The sequence below is a fragment of the Aphelocoma coerulescens genome, chromosome 8 (genome assembly GCF_041296385.1).
Source record: "Aphelocoma coerulescens isolate FSJ_1873_10779 chromosome 8, UR_Acoe_1.0, whole genome shotgun sequence".
Classification (NCBI taxonomy): Eukaryota; Metazoa; Chordata; class Aves; order Passeriformes; family Corvidae; genus Aphelocoma; species Aphelocoma coerulescens.
Window position 1 is genome coordinate 25,573,633 of NC_091022.1, and position 12,964 is coordinate 25,586,596.

At 41.8% G+C, this 12,964-nt stretch overlaps 1 protein-coding gene across 3 annotated transcripts in view; it reads right to left on the reverse strand.

Annotated features, from left to right (window-relative positions):
• Positions 1-3,384: 3,384 nt before the first annotated feature.
• SPATA6 (spermatogenesis associated 6) overlaps positions 3,385-12,964 on the reverse strand; it is a 48,577-nt gene continuing 38,997 nt past the window's right edge. Inside the window, exons 12-13 of one of the 3 annotated variants that reach the window (XM_069023363.1) lie at positions 12,305-12,372; positions 3,385-8,660 (exon numbers count right to left, since the gene is read on the reverse strand). In XM_069023363.1, coding sequence (XP_068879464.1) covers positions 8,462-8,660; positions 12,305-12,372 — 267 coding nt within the window. In that variant the 3' untranslated portion in view covers positions 3,385-8,461. The remainder of the gene's footprint in view (positions 8,661-12,304; positions 12,373-12,964) is intronic. The other 2 variants (XM_069023362.1, XM_069023361.1) reach the window with 2 other exon arrangements.

Below are 12,964 nucleotides of genomic sequence, written 5' to 3' on the forward strand. Positions count from 1 at the left end.
ACTTGCGTAAAATAACAAAATGAAAATAATAATAACAACAACAACAATAATAAATATACACCTATCAAAATCCTCTTCTTACTTTTACTGGTACGGGTCTAGAATCCTTCAAGGGGAGCAGGGGAGGCCTGCTCCTCCCGATGGCTCTTTAACTCCTGCCTCGGGATCCTGTATCACACCTGAAGCCACCTTCATGCCTTCCCTGAGCTGTCTCGAAGGCAGCTCCAACAGCTCTGTGTGTCCATCACAGCTCACAGGGGTGACTGAAGCACGTTCCATCTGCCACAGGCTGGCACCGAGCTGCCGCTGCTGCCATTCCAGCACAGCCCAAGATCTCATCAGCAGGAGCTGAAATTCCAGGCAGTGCAGGATCACAGCCCCGCTGGCCAAGCAGGGCCAGATGGCACCACCATGCCAAGGACAACAAACAGTTATTAAGTTGTCAGAGCCTGAAGCAAAGTCAGCCAGAGCTGCCGAGTTGGTGCTATCTCTGATTCCCAGGAACAAGCTGTCCCCAAAGACACTGCAGAAAGGCTCCTGGAGAGGGCACTTGAGCAGATCTCTGAGAGCCACAGGGTATCCCCTGAGGAGTCCCTGTGCCACAGGAGCAGTGTGGAACAGTGCACATGTGTGTGCAAAACAGGAGCACCTGCACACGCAATGCCCAGCTCCTGCTCTGGGGTTCCTCTGCTGGACTGCGACAGGATCAGGCGCTGGGATGGAGATCATCAGGAATCTTCCTCTGCCACTCTGGTTTAGACTAAGCCAGCAAGCAATTCTTTATTTCTTTATTTTTTTATTTCTTTATTTTATTATTTCTTTATTTCTGTGGGAAGGACCAGGGTAACCATTTTAAGAACCCCGTAATTATTGTCACACGTGTTCCAAACAGAAATGTTGTTCTGTTACTTGCTCCTGTGGCTTCCACAAAAGCAGCATCCAGTTAAATATGTGAGACTCACAACCAGCTCACGCAGTGCAATAGTTCACTTCAGTTTGAAGAAAAAAATATTCTGCTGGAAGCAGAGCAAGTAGCAGTGTCAATTTTTCATTAACCTACAGCCACTGTCTCTGTAGACTTACAGCTATAAGTAAGATTACTGTTATAATTTTTTTCTGGTCCCTAAGGGAAGGGGAAAAAAAACTACTCAAAACTTTTAAGGTCATTAAAAATCCACCTTTAAATTGGAGGTAGTTCCAGTTTACTTTCATATTTCAAAATCAAATCTTAGCTGCAGCCTCACATCAAAGCAGAAATGTCAGTCGCTTTGTTTCTACTTCTGTGAAAGAAGTTCCAGCTTATACACGAGTTGAATGCCAAGTAAATAGATTTTCCTGGGGAACAAAGGCAGCTTTCTTTTGTTTGTTTTAAACATATGTAAATAGAGTCCCAGGGGCTGAGCTGCCTGTCATTTCAACCAGGTTCACACTCATGTCACTCCAGCTAGTGATTTCTGACTGACCTCGACCTCGGGTCAGCACTACAGAAGTTTCCCTCCCCACTCCTCCACAGCCACATCTAGCAGCTGCTCATGCTCTTCTCTTCTGGTCTCACACCTCAGCACAGGGGAAGCAGCCTAATAGAGATTCCTTTTTTGCCAGTTTCTTATTCTTTTGGGTTCTGTTTTCTTTTTAAGCTAGTTACTAGTTACAGAATCACAGAAATACTCTGGTCCTCTGTCAAAGCTGCTGTGGTGGTCCTGAAATCTCTGGGCTGGGCAGAGCAGAGCAGTGCCTGGAATCCCTGGATACCACCAGTGACCAGCTGGGCTGTGCCCACACACCAGCCATGCATTAAAGGCTGGTGGCACCCACTGGTTCGAACTCAAGATGATGGGGGGCAGGGAAGAAACAGGAATGGGTTGGTAAGAAAAATGACCTTTTTTGATTTTTTTGGGTGTTTTTTTTTTTGCAGAAGGTCACCATCACTCTTGAGCTTCCTCTTTTGAGTACCAGGCATTTAAGGAGTGGAACGTTATCCCCCTCAGAGCCAGAAGACACCAAAGAGGAGCAGGATCCCTGCACATGTCCACCTGCTCCCACTCCAGGGGTCAGAGCTCGGTGCAAACAACACTGAGGACAGGGTTTGATCCCTGTAGGAGCCATGCACTTCAGAGTTGGCCTCGATGGTTCTCGTGGGTCCCTTCCAGCTCAGAATATTCTGTGAAATCTACTCACTTTTTTTTTTTAATTTAAACCAGTGGATCAATGCAAAATCGAGCACTTCATGCTTGTAATTTCCAAATGACTTGGGTTATATCTCAATCTTCAGCACTTGTTTTGGGTGTAAGACTGGGTAGCACCGAGGGATGCATCAATTTATAGGCTCTGCAAAAGCCGCAATTAAGGAAAATCCTCAAGCACTGAGAAACCTCAATTTTGATTGGCCACGTTCCCATAACTTATTGATAATTCAACTCACTCGAGTATTATTCAGTGTTTTCCTTCTCCCTGCTTTTTTTATCTCTTGACAAGTTTACAAAGAGAAGAATGGAGCTGAGCTGAGCTGCATTCCATCCAATCTGCTGCCTCCACAAGCGGCAGAGAAGCTAAATGAAGCCCAGAACATATGGCACTGTGCTGACAGAGCTCCCAAACTGGTTCTGCATGAGCAACAAGGAACATCTTGAAACGCACAAGACATATGTGTTTTAGGAAGAAGATTGAAGTGTTTCATAATAAAACAGGACAAAGTGAAATACAAGTGCTGTATAAAATTTTAATTAAAAACTGGTTTTACCCCTCGACGTGAATATACAATATGTTTCCCAGATGGATTTCATATTTAAGTATTATCCAAACCAGAAACATAAATGAGACAAATAAAGCCTTCAAAAATGGCACAGAGGCTAAAATGTATGTAAACATTAGATGACTGTGGTGAAAACAAGGCAGGCAGGGAAAGCAACCTCTTAGCAAGTGTTTACTACTGGAATACTGAATGAAACAGTTCCTACAGCTACAGTCAGGGTAACAATACAAATACAAGCATTAGAATTCACCACCACTCGGTGATGTAAATGGTGTTTTTGTTACTCACGAGTTGCACAGGTTATTTCCTACACTGATAATTCATGGTATAGAAATGCATAATTCATGGAATGCCAGGCATCAAACCCTCTCCACGTCTGCCCTGCTCCCAGCCTCCCACCCTGCTCTGTGTGATGCTCTCTTCATTCCATGCCATCAGCTCCACAGGGTTATGCAAAGGCCTGGCCATAGAACAGAATTTTTGTGCTGTCTCCTGAGGATCAGTAAATCCTTATGAACCAGGAGGGATGTTGTTTTGCAGCACCAAACTCCTTTCCCCGAGCAGGTGAGAAGGTGGCTCAGATTCCCACAGCTCAGGCTGCAGGGAGTTCTCTGCTGGGCCAGAGGCAATCACCCAGAATTGAAGGGAAATACCCATGAAGAAAAAGCACAATCTCCACATAGATCAAGCAAAGAGAAAGATTACAGTTCCTTTATGTTGCCATCCAGACAAATTATCACCACACTTCAGAGAATTTCTCACAAAGACAAACTGGGAACAAATTCCATGCCTTTGGCAAGCCAACACTTATAAAAGGAGCTACAGCCACATCTTTTAAGGGCTTTGGTTGATGATGTTTTGAATTCTGTGGGGAAAGCAGCAGAAACCAACAGTAATCAAGGGGGCTTGTGCTTAATAGTTCCTGTGCAATGGCAACAGGGATATTGGGGGTTTCAATCACTTCCCACAACGCTGCTGCATTTGTTGGAACTGAAAGGAAATGGGCAAAGACCAATGCTCTGCTGCTCCCAGAGACATCACCTAAGGCAGACACCCCTTCTGTCAGGGAGGCAGCTCATCAAGATCAGCCCTAGAAGTGCTGTTCTCTCTTAGCTTCAAGTGTTCTCACTGGAACCAAGAGGCTCAATTTCATTGATTTGAAAGTTTCCTCAAATTCCTTGATTACTAAACAAATCTCATGAGAAATTTTCAGCATCCTGATAATGATCACTCCATGACCACTGAAGTAATTAACACCATGGCCTTTCCTATGACCCAGAGATTCCACATTACCAGATTTATACAGCAAGAGACCGCTGCTAAAAGGCTGAGAATTTTGTTGCATAGTTCAGTGTCTCAGAAAACATTTCAAGCTTAAAAATTGGGAAGAGCAGAGTTATGTACCAAGTTATTCCTTGCACATGGAGTGGGAAGGCAGAGATTCCTTTCAACTTTCTCTGACAAACCCATGGCACACCACACAAAATTTTCCACTGTCACATTGCACCCTTTGTTCCTGGGGAGAGGATGAGGACGAACGATGTGAGAGATGTGAACAGTGCTGGTTAGTACACAGATCAAGCAGCACTAAGACATCAGGATGAAAAAAATAATTAATATTAAAAATAAGAAAAAAAGGTATCATAAGAGCAATCAGTGTCAGGATATGAACCCGGATCATGCAGGAGAGAGCAGCTGAGCAAGATACCAACTGCAAAGATTAGCTCCTAAGAGCACATGTAGTAAAGCAGCTCATTATCTTTTCTAGCCCTCTCTGATCAAGATAGAAATGTATTAAATCTGATTAAGATTTGTTTAATAATTGTCTGATTAAAACATAATAAACCTGGGAAAATTAAAATATAGCCTTTTTAGTAACCTGGAGATAAGATGGGACTTTTCAGCCAGGCTTCCATAAGATAATTTCTTTAACATTCACCTCAGGATCCCAAAGCAGTTCACAGTCATTTAATTAAGCTTCAACAGAGCACAAACTCCCCATTTTACAGCTGAAGTAACAATGAGAAGGACTTTGAAAAAGACTATTTAATACTGAGCTGAGCTAAATGTTCTGTTATTTTATCCCAAAAATAGATTCCCAACATCTCCAGGTAGATTTCTTTCTCTCCTGACAATTTTGGCAGCCTCTGAAGTAATAGTAAAATTCAAGCATGTGATGCAGAGTCTGAAGAACAGCCCTCATCACTTCCCAAGGTGCTCAGCTTTGGAGCATAAACACTGTTCCCCATCTATCTTACAAAGCTGCTCCTACCTGTTCCCATTACTCCAGCCATCCCTATGCTTCTTATCCTCAGTGGAGCAATTTAAGCTTCTCTTCCTCTCAGTCAAAAACTTAGATAAGGCAAATCATTAGAGTTTGACATTTTTGCCTTTAATTCACATCAGGTCAGTGACTGAGTGATTGCCAAAGCAGCTACTCCCCAGCCAAGGATTTGCATTTCTACTGAGCACAGGCAGGCAGCTTGTGTAAAGCCAGCCCAAGATCCTGAACTGTACCAAGTTATTCACAGGAGAGAGGGAAGGGAGCAAGTAGGAAGCAGAGTCTGACTCACTAAAATGAAAGTGATTAAAATATTGCACTGATTGCATCCTGCAAGCATCACTGGATGCTGAACAGCTTTTGGTGAGAATACTCGTGGGTTATAATAACTTGGGGAAGGCAAGGGAGAAACACAGACTACAGAAAAGCACTAATTCACTCCTAATCTGGCCCATTATTGCCAGATTTGAGTAGGCAGCTTTCCTTTAAGAGCTAAAATGACGGGGGTGGAATTAAGCCATCCCACTGTCACTAGAACTTTGTGGATGGCAAAAGATAAGGAATGAGCACAGAAAATGCTATTTAAAGCTCCACTCAGGAACCAAGGAATTTGCATTTGATAGAAGGGATTTAAATTGTATCAGAAGGCAAGGTGCACTAAACAATTACAGTTTATTGCTGTGTTGGTTCAGTGCCTGAACCTCCACTTCTCCCAGGCTGCAGGGGCAGAGGAGCAGCCATGCTCAGAGCTGTGTGTGCTGGCAGAGTCACCTGAGCAAACAGGGAAGGGCAAAATGCTTCTGAAAACAAAGTGCCTTGAAGATTTTGGGGACAGATCAGAGTAATTTGGGTCTGAAGCCACAATCCAGAGGAAAGTTTTCCATTTACCAAACTGGATTTCCAGCACAGTGCTTGGAGGAGAGCACTCTTTGCTGTATCATGGCATGAGCTGTGGAATGACTCTGACCCAGGAGAGGAACATCTCCTGCAGCAGCTGATTCAGAGAGACATTAAACACACATCTCCCTCCCAGCTGGAGCAGGGCCAAAGACACTCAGAGGCTGTCTGCTCCATTTGATGTTATGCTGCAGAAGAAGGCTACTCTGAGAATATTCATACTGGTCAAAATTCAGTAAATGACATTTTTTTCTCACATCCAGTTTTCACCTTTGCTGAAAAATTTTTCATCTTTGATGAGAACTGAAGGTTGCCATATTATCATATGCTTTCCTTTCTTTAGCTAGGGGATTTAACAGATACACTCCAGTCATTTCTTGGACCCCTTGAAAACACCACCTTGCTTTTTTACAGTGGCCCCCATCCTTTCTTATCCCCTCATGTCTTGAATTCATGGCATCTTGTGTCCTTCATCAAACATACAGAAAAACCCCACAACAAGCCCTCAGCATTCAGGCCTTCTCACACACTGAACAAAAAGGGACTGAAATCTGCTGGATTGCTGGGGAAGGAAAAATCAAACAGGTTTTCTATGTCACAGAGCCAGATCAGGCCAAAGGGGAGCAGCAAATCTTCAGAACACTAACTTTTACTCAGCTGTGACACTGGGGAGAGAATGCAGAGAGAATATTGAATAAAAACTGCAGGATACCATGAGAACAAGATTGAATCTTATGGCTCAAAGACATACAGGAAACTGCAACAACCTTCAGGTTTCAACAGACTAATTTTACACCAAAACCTTGGAAAGTCTCTCTCAGAATGTGCCCTGCCTATTTAGGATCTACTCCAATATAGCTACTCCTCTGAAGAGCAAGAGAACTATTCCTTTGTGGACTAATATGGGGTCACTGGAGAGGCCAGTGAACACCAGGTCCTGGTAGCACAACCCTCCATGGCCTCCATGCCTTCAGGGACACAGCTTGGGCAAAGTTTTACTTTTCATTTCTGCAAAAAAAAGTGTCCTGCTACCTCACAGAGTGACTCGGTACTTCTCCATTCCCTGAGACTGTGCCACTAATGCCCTGTGAAAGCACTAATGTGCTAAATGGCAGCAGGGACAGGAAGTCATCAGCGTTAATCCCCTTCAACTGCTCCAAGGCTTACACGGAATAGAAATGTCTGTGTGTGAGACGCTTCCTCTGAGAGCGCCCTTGCCCGGAACAGCAGCACACAGCCCTTCCACGTGCTCTGCCACCAGCGCAATTGCTCACCAACTGCTTTCTCAAATCAATTATGTTGTCTCAGCATTAAAGGAGGGAAGGCAGAATAGACCAACTTTTTGTTTATGTAGGCATGCTGGCAGGTTCCAGTCATATGTTGTGCCATCTGTACTGCTAGCTTTATCCTTTATCTAATCACAACAGGTAAAATGGCATCGGTGGAGCTGACTCTGTTCGCTCAGATAGGGAGGCAGCCAGAACAGGCATTTGTTTTTTCCTCGTTCTGAGGGGAAGCAGGAGATGGACACTCTTGCCCTTTTAAAACATTCAGCTTTTCAATGGATGGGCAAATTGCCCTGGTCTGCTAATGTGGGATCTGTTCAGTGCAAGGCTGAAAAGGTTTCGTCCCTGGGGAAAGCATCGAACTGCTGATGAACATTTGGTGGCCTTTAGCAAAAACTGAGTGATTTCTGCCAACAGGATCCCAGCAGACTGAGAAGGACAGGCTCCAAATTAGGTGGGATTGTGATGCAGGAATTTCAGAAGGCCTGTACAGAACACAAGGAGCTTGCTGACTAGCTCTGGTCTTTCCCACTCCTTTCTTATTCATATTTTTTAAAAAGACAAGTGTATTGGCAAATGTCATGGCTGCATTCAGGAGAATGTGGAAGCTTTCAAATGCAAAGGCTGTGTGAAGATGACCTTTCATCTGACACAAAGGCTGCTGGGCTGGGTGGTTTTCTTCTAAAATTTCACAGTATTAGAACACTTGTGACTACAGGTACTCAAAACCACTTCAAATACATACCTATAGGTCCTACTGTACCAGAGTTTGTGCCCTTCTCAAAAAAAACCCCAGAAGCAATTTAAAGGCAACTGTCTAGAAAACAATTCTCTTTGCCCCAGATGGGTCACTTTCAAACCAACACTCACATTCACCTTCCCCTTTAGGTCCCCTCTCTGGCCACCAGGACATATTGCTTCTTCAACCAATTCTGTTTATGTTGCTAAATAGATTTAGTTATTTAATAAGAACTGGCTGCAGCTGAAATCTGAGTTGATGTCAGATAGGAGTGTCCAGCAGACCTATTAGTCTTCAATTGACTCTATGTTTAGACTCTCAAAGGAGCAACACCATATTGCTTAACTGTGGAGGAGATGTTCTGTTAGGGAGTTTTAATCATTTCCTTTTGTCAAACCCCCATTTCTCCAAAACCCTGCCCAACCATAATGGTACCTTAAAAAATAGAGTACAAATATTGTTATATAAAAATAGGTTTAGTTACAAATACTGTACACTGTGTGTTTTCAGGTGAGTTGCTTTCTTGTGAGTTGTATTTCTTGGTCTGAAACAGCACCAGCAGCTTTTTCGTACATGTTTCTGTATATTTTTCCAAGACTCTCCTCCAAGATTGCTCTGTGAGGCTTCTCTTTGTACACAGCTGCAGGAGCAGACCAACATTCACCATTACCCAAGTGAACAGGAGTGTTCTGCTGTGCTGGAGAACTGTCAGAGGAAAGAAGATAAGAAACAATGATCAAATCTAGATGTGGAAGAGGAATCAGCGGCACAAAACCAGCAGAAATACCAATGTAGAGCTGCTAAGCACAGATTACCTTCCACAAACCAAAATAAAAACTGCACTGCAGCTACTTTTAAGAAATGGGAACCCCCCCATGCTATTCATTCACACAAATCCTCCCCCACTTATCTGAGTACACTTTGTAATGCCCCCCAAACAGAATTAATTTTCAGAGAATCTGCAGTAATTCTGCTGTATTTTTGCAGGCTGTGTCACCAGGCAAGAGCAACACAGTAGGATTTTTGTGTCCTTTGAAGGTGAAATTGTAACCACAGGCAGCTATTTCAATATGAAGACAATCTATCAGGGGGATATTAAATTACTGTGGTTGCAGCTGTAAAGTGCTCTATCAGAAACATCTTGGATTAAGTTTTCGACCAAATACATTTTGATATAGTGGCAATCCAGGGTTCCTTCCCCACCCCATCTTCTGTGTCACTGTTTTAATACTAAACACAAATACAGGCTCATCTTTCAGTTGCTTTGAGAAATTATTTCCTAGATCTATGAAGTGAAATTTATACTCTGAAAATCATTACAAATCACTGCCAAGTCTGAATAGTTTATATCTAAACATCATGACTATTTGCTTCCTCTTGATGCTTTCAAAACAAAGGTTTGTGTCATATAATTAAATGAGCAATTTCCCTGTAATAAAGCATGAAATAAGAAGCTCAAAAATCATCAGAAAAAAATTACAGCCAAGGTGACATTTTTCACATCTGCTCAGAGATTTAGGCACTTAAGACACTTAAAAATTAGGACTGAGTTATCTCCAGCCTTTTGCAAATGTTCTCAGTCTGGGAAATGAAACTGGAAATGTGAAGCTTTACAGTTTCTTATATACATGTCATTTATTAATGATAATGTCTTCTGCGATCAAACCAGTACTTAAAACTTCATCCTCTAGTTAATATCTGGCAACATGTGACAAAACTGAAAGAAACCTTGTGTCAAATCCATGAATACATGTACCCAGCTGCATCAAAACACAAGGTTTTCACTTAGAGAGCAGAAAAGGGGAAGAAGAGGAAGATGTAGGATCCGTTTTCTAAATTGACACTCCCAGCTTCCGCTGTCCCATGGAAAACAAAGAAGGAACAGCTTTTGCTTTTAGATTTCTTACATTCAAATATTAAGGTGATGCCAACCTACACCAAATAAAACAAGACCTCTTGTGCGGCTCCAAGATTAAAAAGAGAGGAAGGCCACTTTCACACTTATTCAAAAGGCTCCATCATTTAAAGCCAGTCAATGGCATGGAGCAAATTTAAACCTGTTTATCATCCTGAGTTAACTGTGCTTCACAGTTTGGACACAAAGAAACCAGCCTACCAAACAAAATCAATGAGAAGTTATACAGGTTTGTGTCAAATGCAGACAAGTCAATACCCTGGGAACTCATCAACAACTGCAGTTCCACCTTCTCCTTCCTGCAGCTCGTGGCACCTCACTTCTGATGGAGAATTCTCAGCCCAACAAGCAGACACAGCACTTGTAACTATACAACAAACAGCTCTGACACTCTTTTCCTTGGAATCCATTTCCAGCAGCAGCCTTGTGCATGCCTTTTCTTCTCCTAAAAGCTGAGTTTACCTAGAGACACTCAAAGTCCAACCACTTTAATTGCAATAAAGACTCAAAACCCAATAGTGACAAGTTCCTTATTCTGGTACTGACAAAGACTTATAAAAGGACATAAGCTTAATTTTCCCTTCTCTTTCTGGAGGGGTGTGTTTGTATTTCCATTAGCCAGCCCTTGTGCATGAGATACCTGGACAAAGCTACAGCAAGAGTCCCTCTCCTGTCTCAACTGGAAACCAGCTGACAACTTGAGCTAAGCAATCTGGGAATTACACTCACAAATCACATTAACAGCAAGATTTCTGCACGCAACTCCCTGCTCTGAAATACCTGTCATATGCTTTTGTTCCCTCATACATCTCCTTTAAGAGTCCCAGAAGTTCTTCTCTGAGTGAATCATATACTAAATATTTCACAAAACACAGACCTTTTCCTTGCTCCCAGTGGTTTTCAATCATCCATCTACTTTACTGCCAGCATTTGGTCGACAGTACCCTGTCCTTCCATGAACTCTGTCTCTGTCCTTGTATCCTGTTTATAGCACTGTGGCAAACACTCAGCAATCTGACTGTCCTCGAGTCCTTTATGGCTCACCCCCAGTGCTGCCGGCCTCTAAACCCAAGGAGCAGTCCTTTCCCAACCTGAGTGCCACATTTCATATCCCATCACTCCAGGATTCTTGAGTATTAGGGTTTGTTGTTCATTTTTTTCATGGTCTGCAGTTTCAGCATAAACCTCGAAGTCCCAAAGCTGCCTCAAAATAAAAACTTGCACGTCTCTCTCACAAACACATCCTACACAATTTAATTGCCCCAGCTGTGAGGACAAAGGATAAGGGAGCAGAAAGGCTACACAGAATACAGGAGAGAGCACAGGTACCGGAGACACAACTCCAGCAGCAACTTCACAACCATATGGAAATCAGAGTAATCCCTTGCACAGAGGTGATTACAAATCACAGGAATTTAAAAAAAAAAAAAAAAGCCACCAAATCATAAATGAACTTTTTAGAGTTGACAAATTTCAAGTAGAAGTTAGCTATGGTACCCATATTAAAATACCCTCCTTTCAGGACAGTGGTGATTTGGGATGCCTTTGTTGGAAAACAGTGTGTCACATTTAATTATCAAAATAAACCCTTTTCTAATGGCAACACCTCTCAAATACAGCACCACAACTTCTCCCTTAATATAAAGAAAACCAGAAAAGCCATAGAAGCCCAAAAAAGAGTATGTATCTTTCCTCCAATAGGTACCCAAAACATTGTACAAAATACTGTGTGCATACACAAAGAACATCAATATTGCTAACTTCTACTACAGAAGTCATCAAAATCAATCCAATCAGTATCTTATAAGTAAATTATTCAAATTAAACCCTGGTCATGTATGTGAGGGGTACACAGAGTAATTAATCTACATAAACCAGGCTTTTAAGACCTCATGTTTCCAAGACAGCTTCTGAAATATGGCATGCTGAATCACTAAACTATACCATAGAAATTTGCCGTAGTTTTTGGAAAATGTTTCTCTTTTCTAAATATCTATTTCTCAAAAAAAAAAAAAAAAAAAGGAACAAACAAAAAATCCAGCCTCAAACCATATTACTGAATAAATTTATTTCTGCACTCCTACAGTTCTAAGAAAAAAAATAACAAATTGATTATTTTAAAAGTGACATTTGCTCTCTGGTTGATAAATTCCAAAAACTTCTGCCCAAGAATAATTTTTATAGCCAGTCCAGTTCCAAACCCTGTGTTTTATGAAGACTATACTGGCACAGTGCCAAACAACATCAAAGGCATAATTCTATTTAACTGTATTTTGCTTTTAGGTGAGAAAGCTTGGTATGAATAACACCTCCAGAAATCTTTTCCCTGTGCAATATAGGACAAAGCTCAAAATGGGAAGAGAAATTTTTAGCTAAATGTAAAGGGCAATATTGAGTATGGATGTTTTGTCTTGGTCAGAGAAAAACTCCATACCTGCTCTGCAGCTCACTCATGGTTAAGGGCACGTTATCTGAAGGTTCTCTTGTCTGAGGCACATCATCCTAAAAAAACCCAGAAATCAAATTCTCATTACCTTGGTTTCTGATTACAATGATCTCATTTCAAAAATACTTTCTTTCCATTTAGATGGCTATTAAAGTGGTTACATTTCTTGGGGGAGAAAGGGACAAAGTGTAATGAGCCAAATGCCATTTATGAACACTTTTAATTAAGTTCAGTACAATTCAGCTAATAATTTTCAGGTAATAAACTGGAAAGAATTTCTAGACAGTGTAGATCTAGAGAACTATGCAGACAGCAGAAGCTTCAATAATCCCCAACAAACACACTGGCAAAACGCTATGAAACCTACTGCTTACTGCTTTTGTGTTTCTTGCAGAAAAGGGGAAAAAGAACCCAAAACTTATGATGTTATTAATTTCATGTGTTTTACCAGGTAGAAGCATTTCACATATCTGAATCCTTCAATTTCATATCCAAGGTTGCAGTACATGCTCACTGAACTTTAAAAAAATCTGATCCATTTAATGACCCTTCAGTCAGGTACTCTCAGTTGCAGTTTTACCTTCCAAATGCTATCTAGACATTAATTAACCCAAATTTGCCCTCTTAAGGAAGAAAGAAACAAAACAC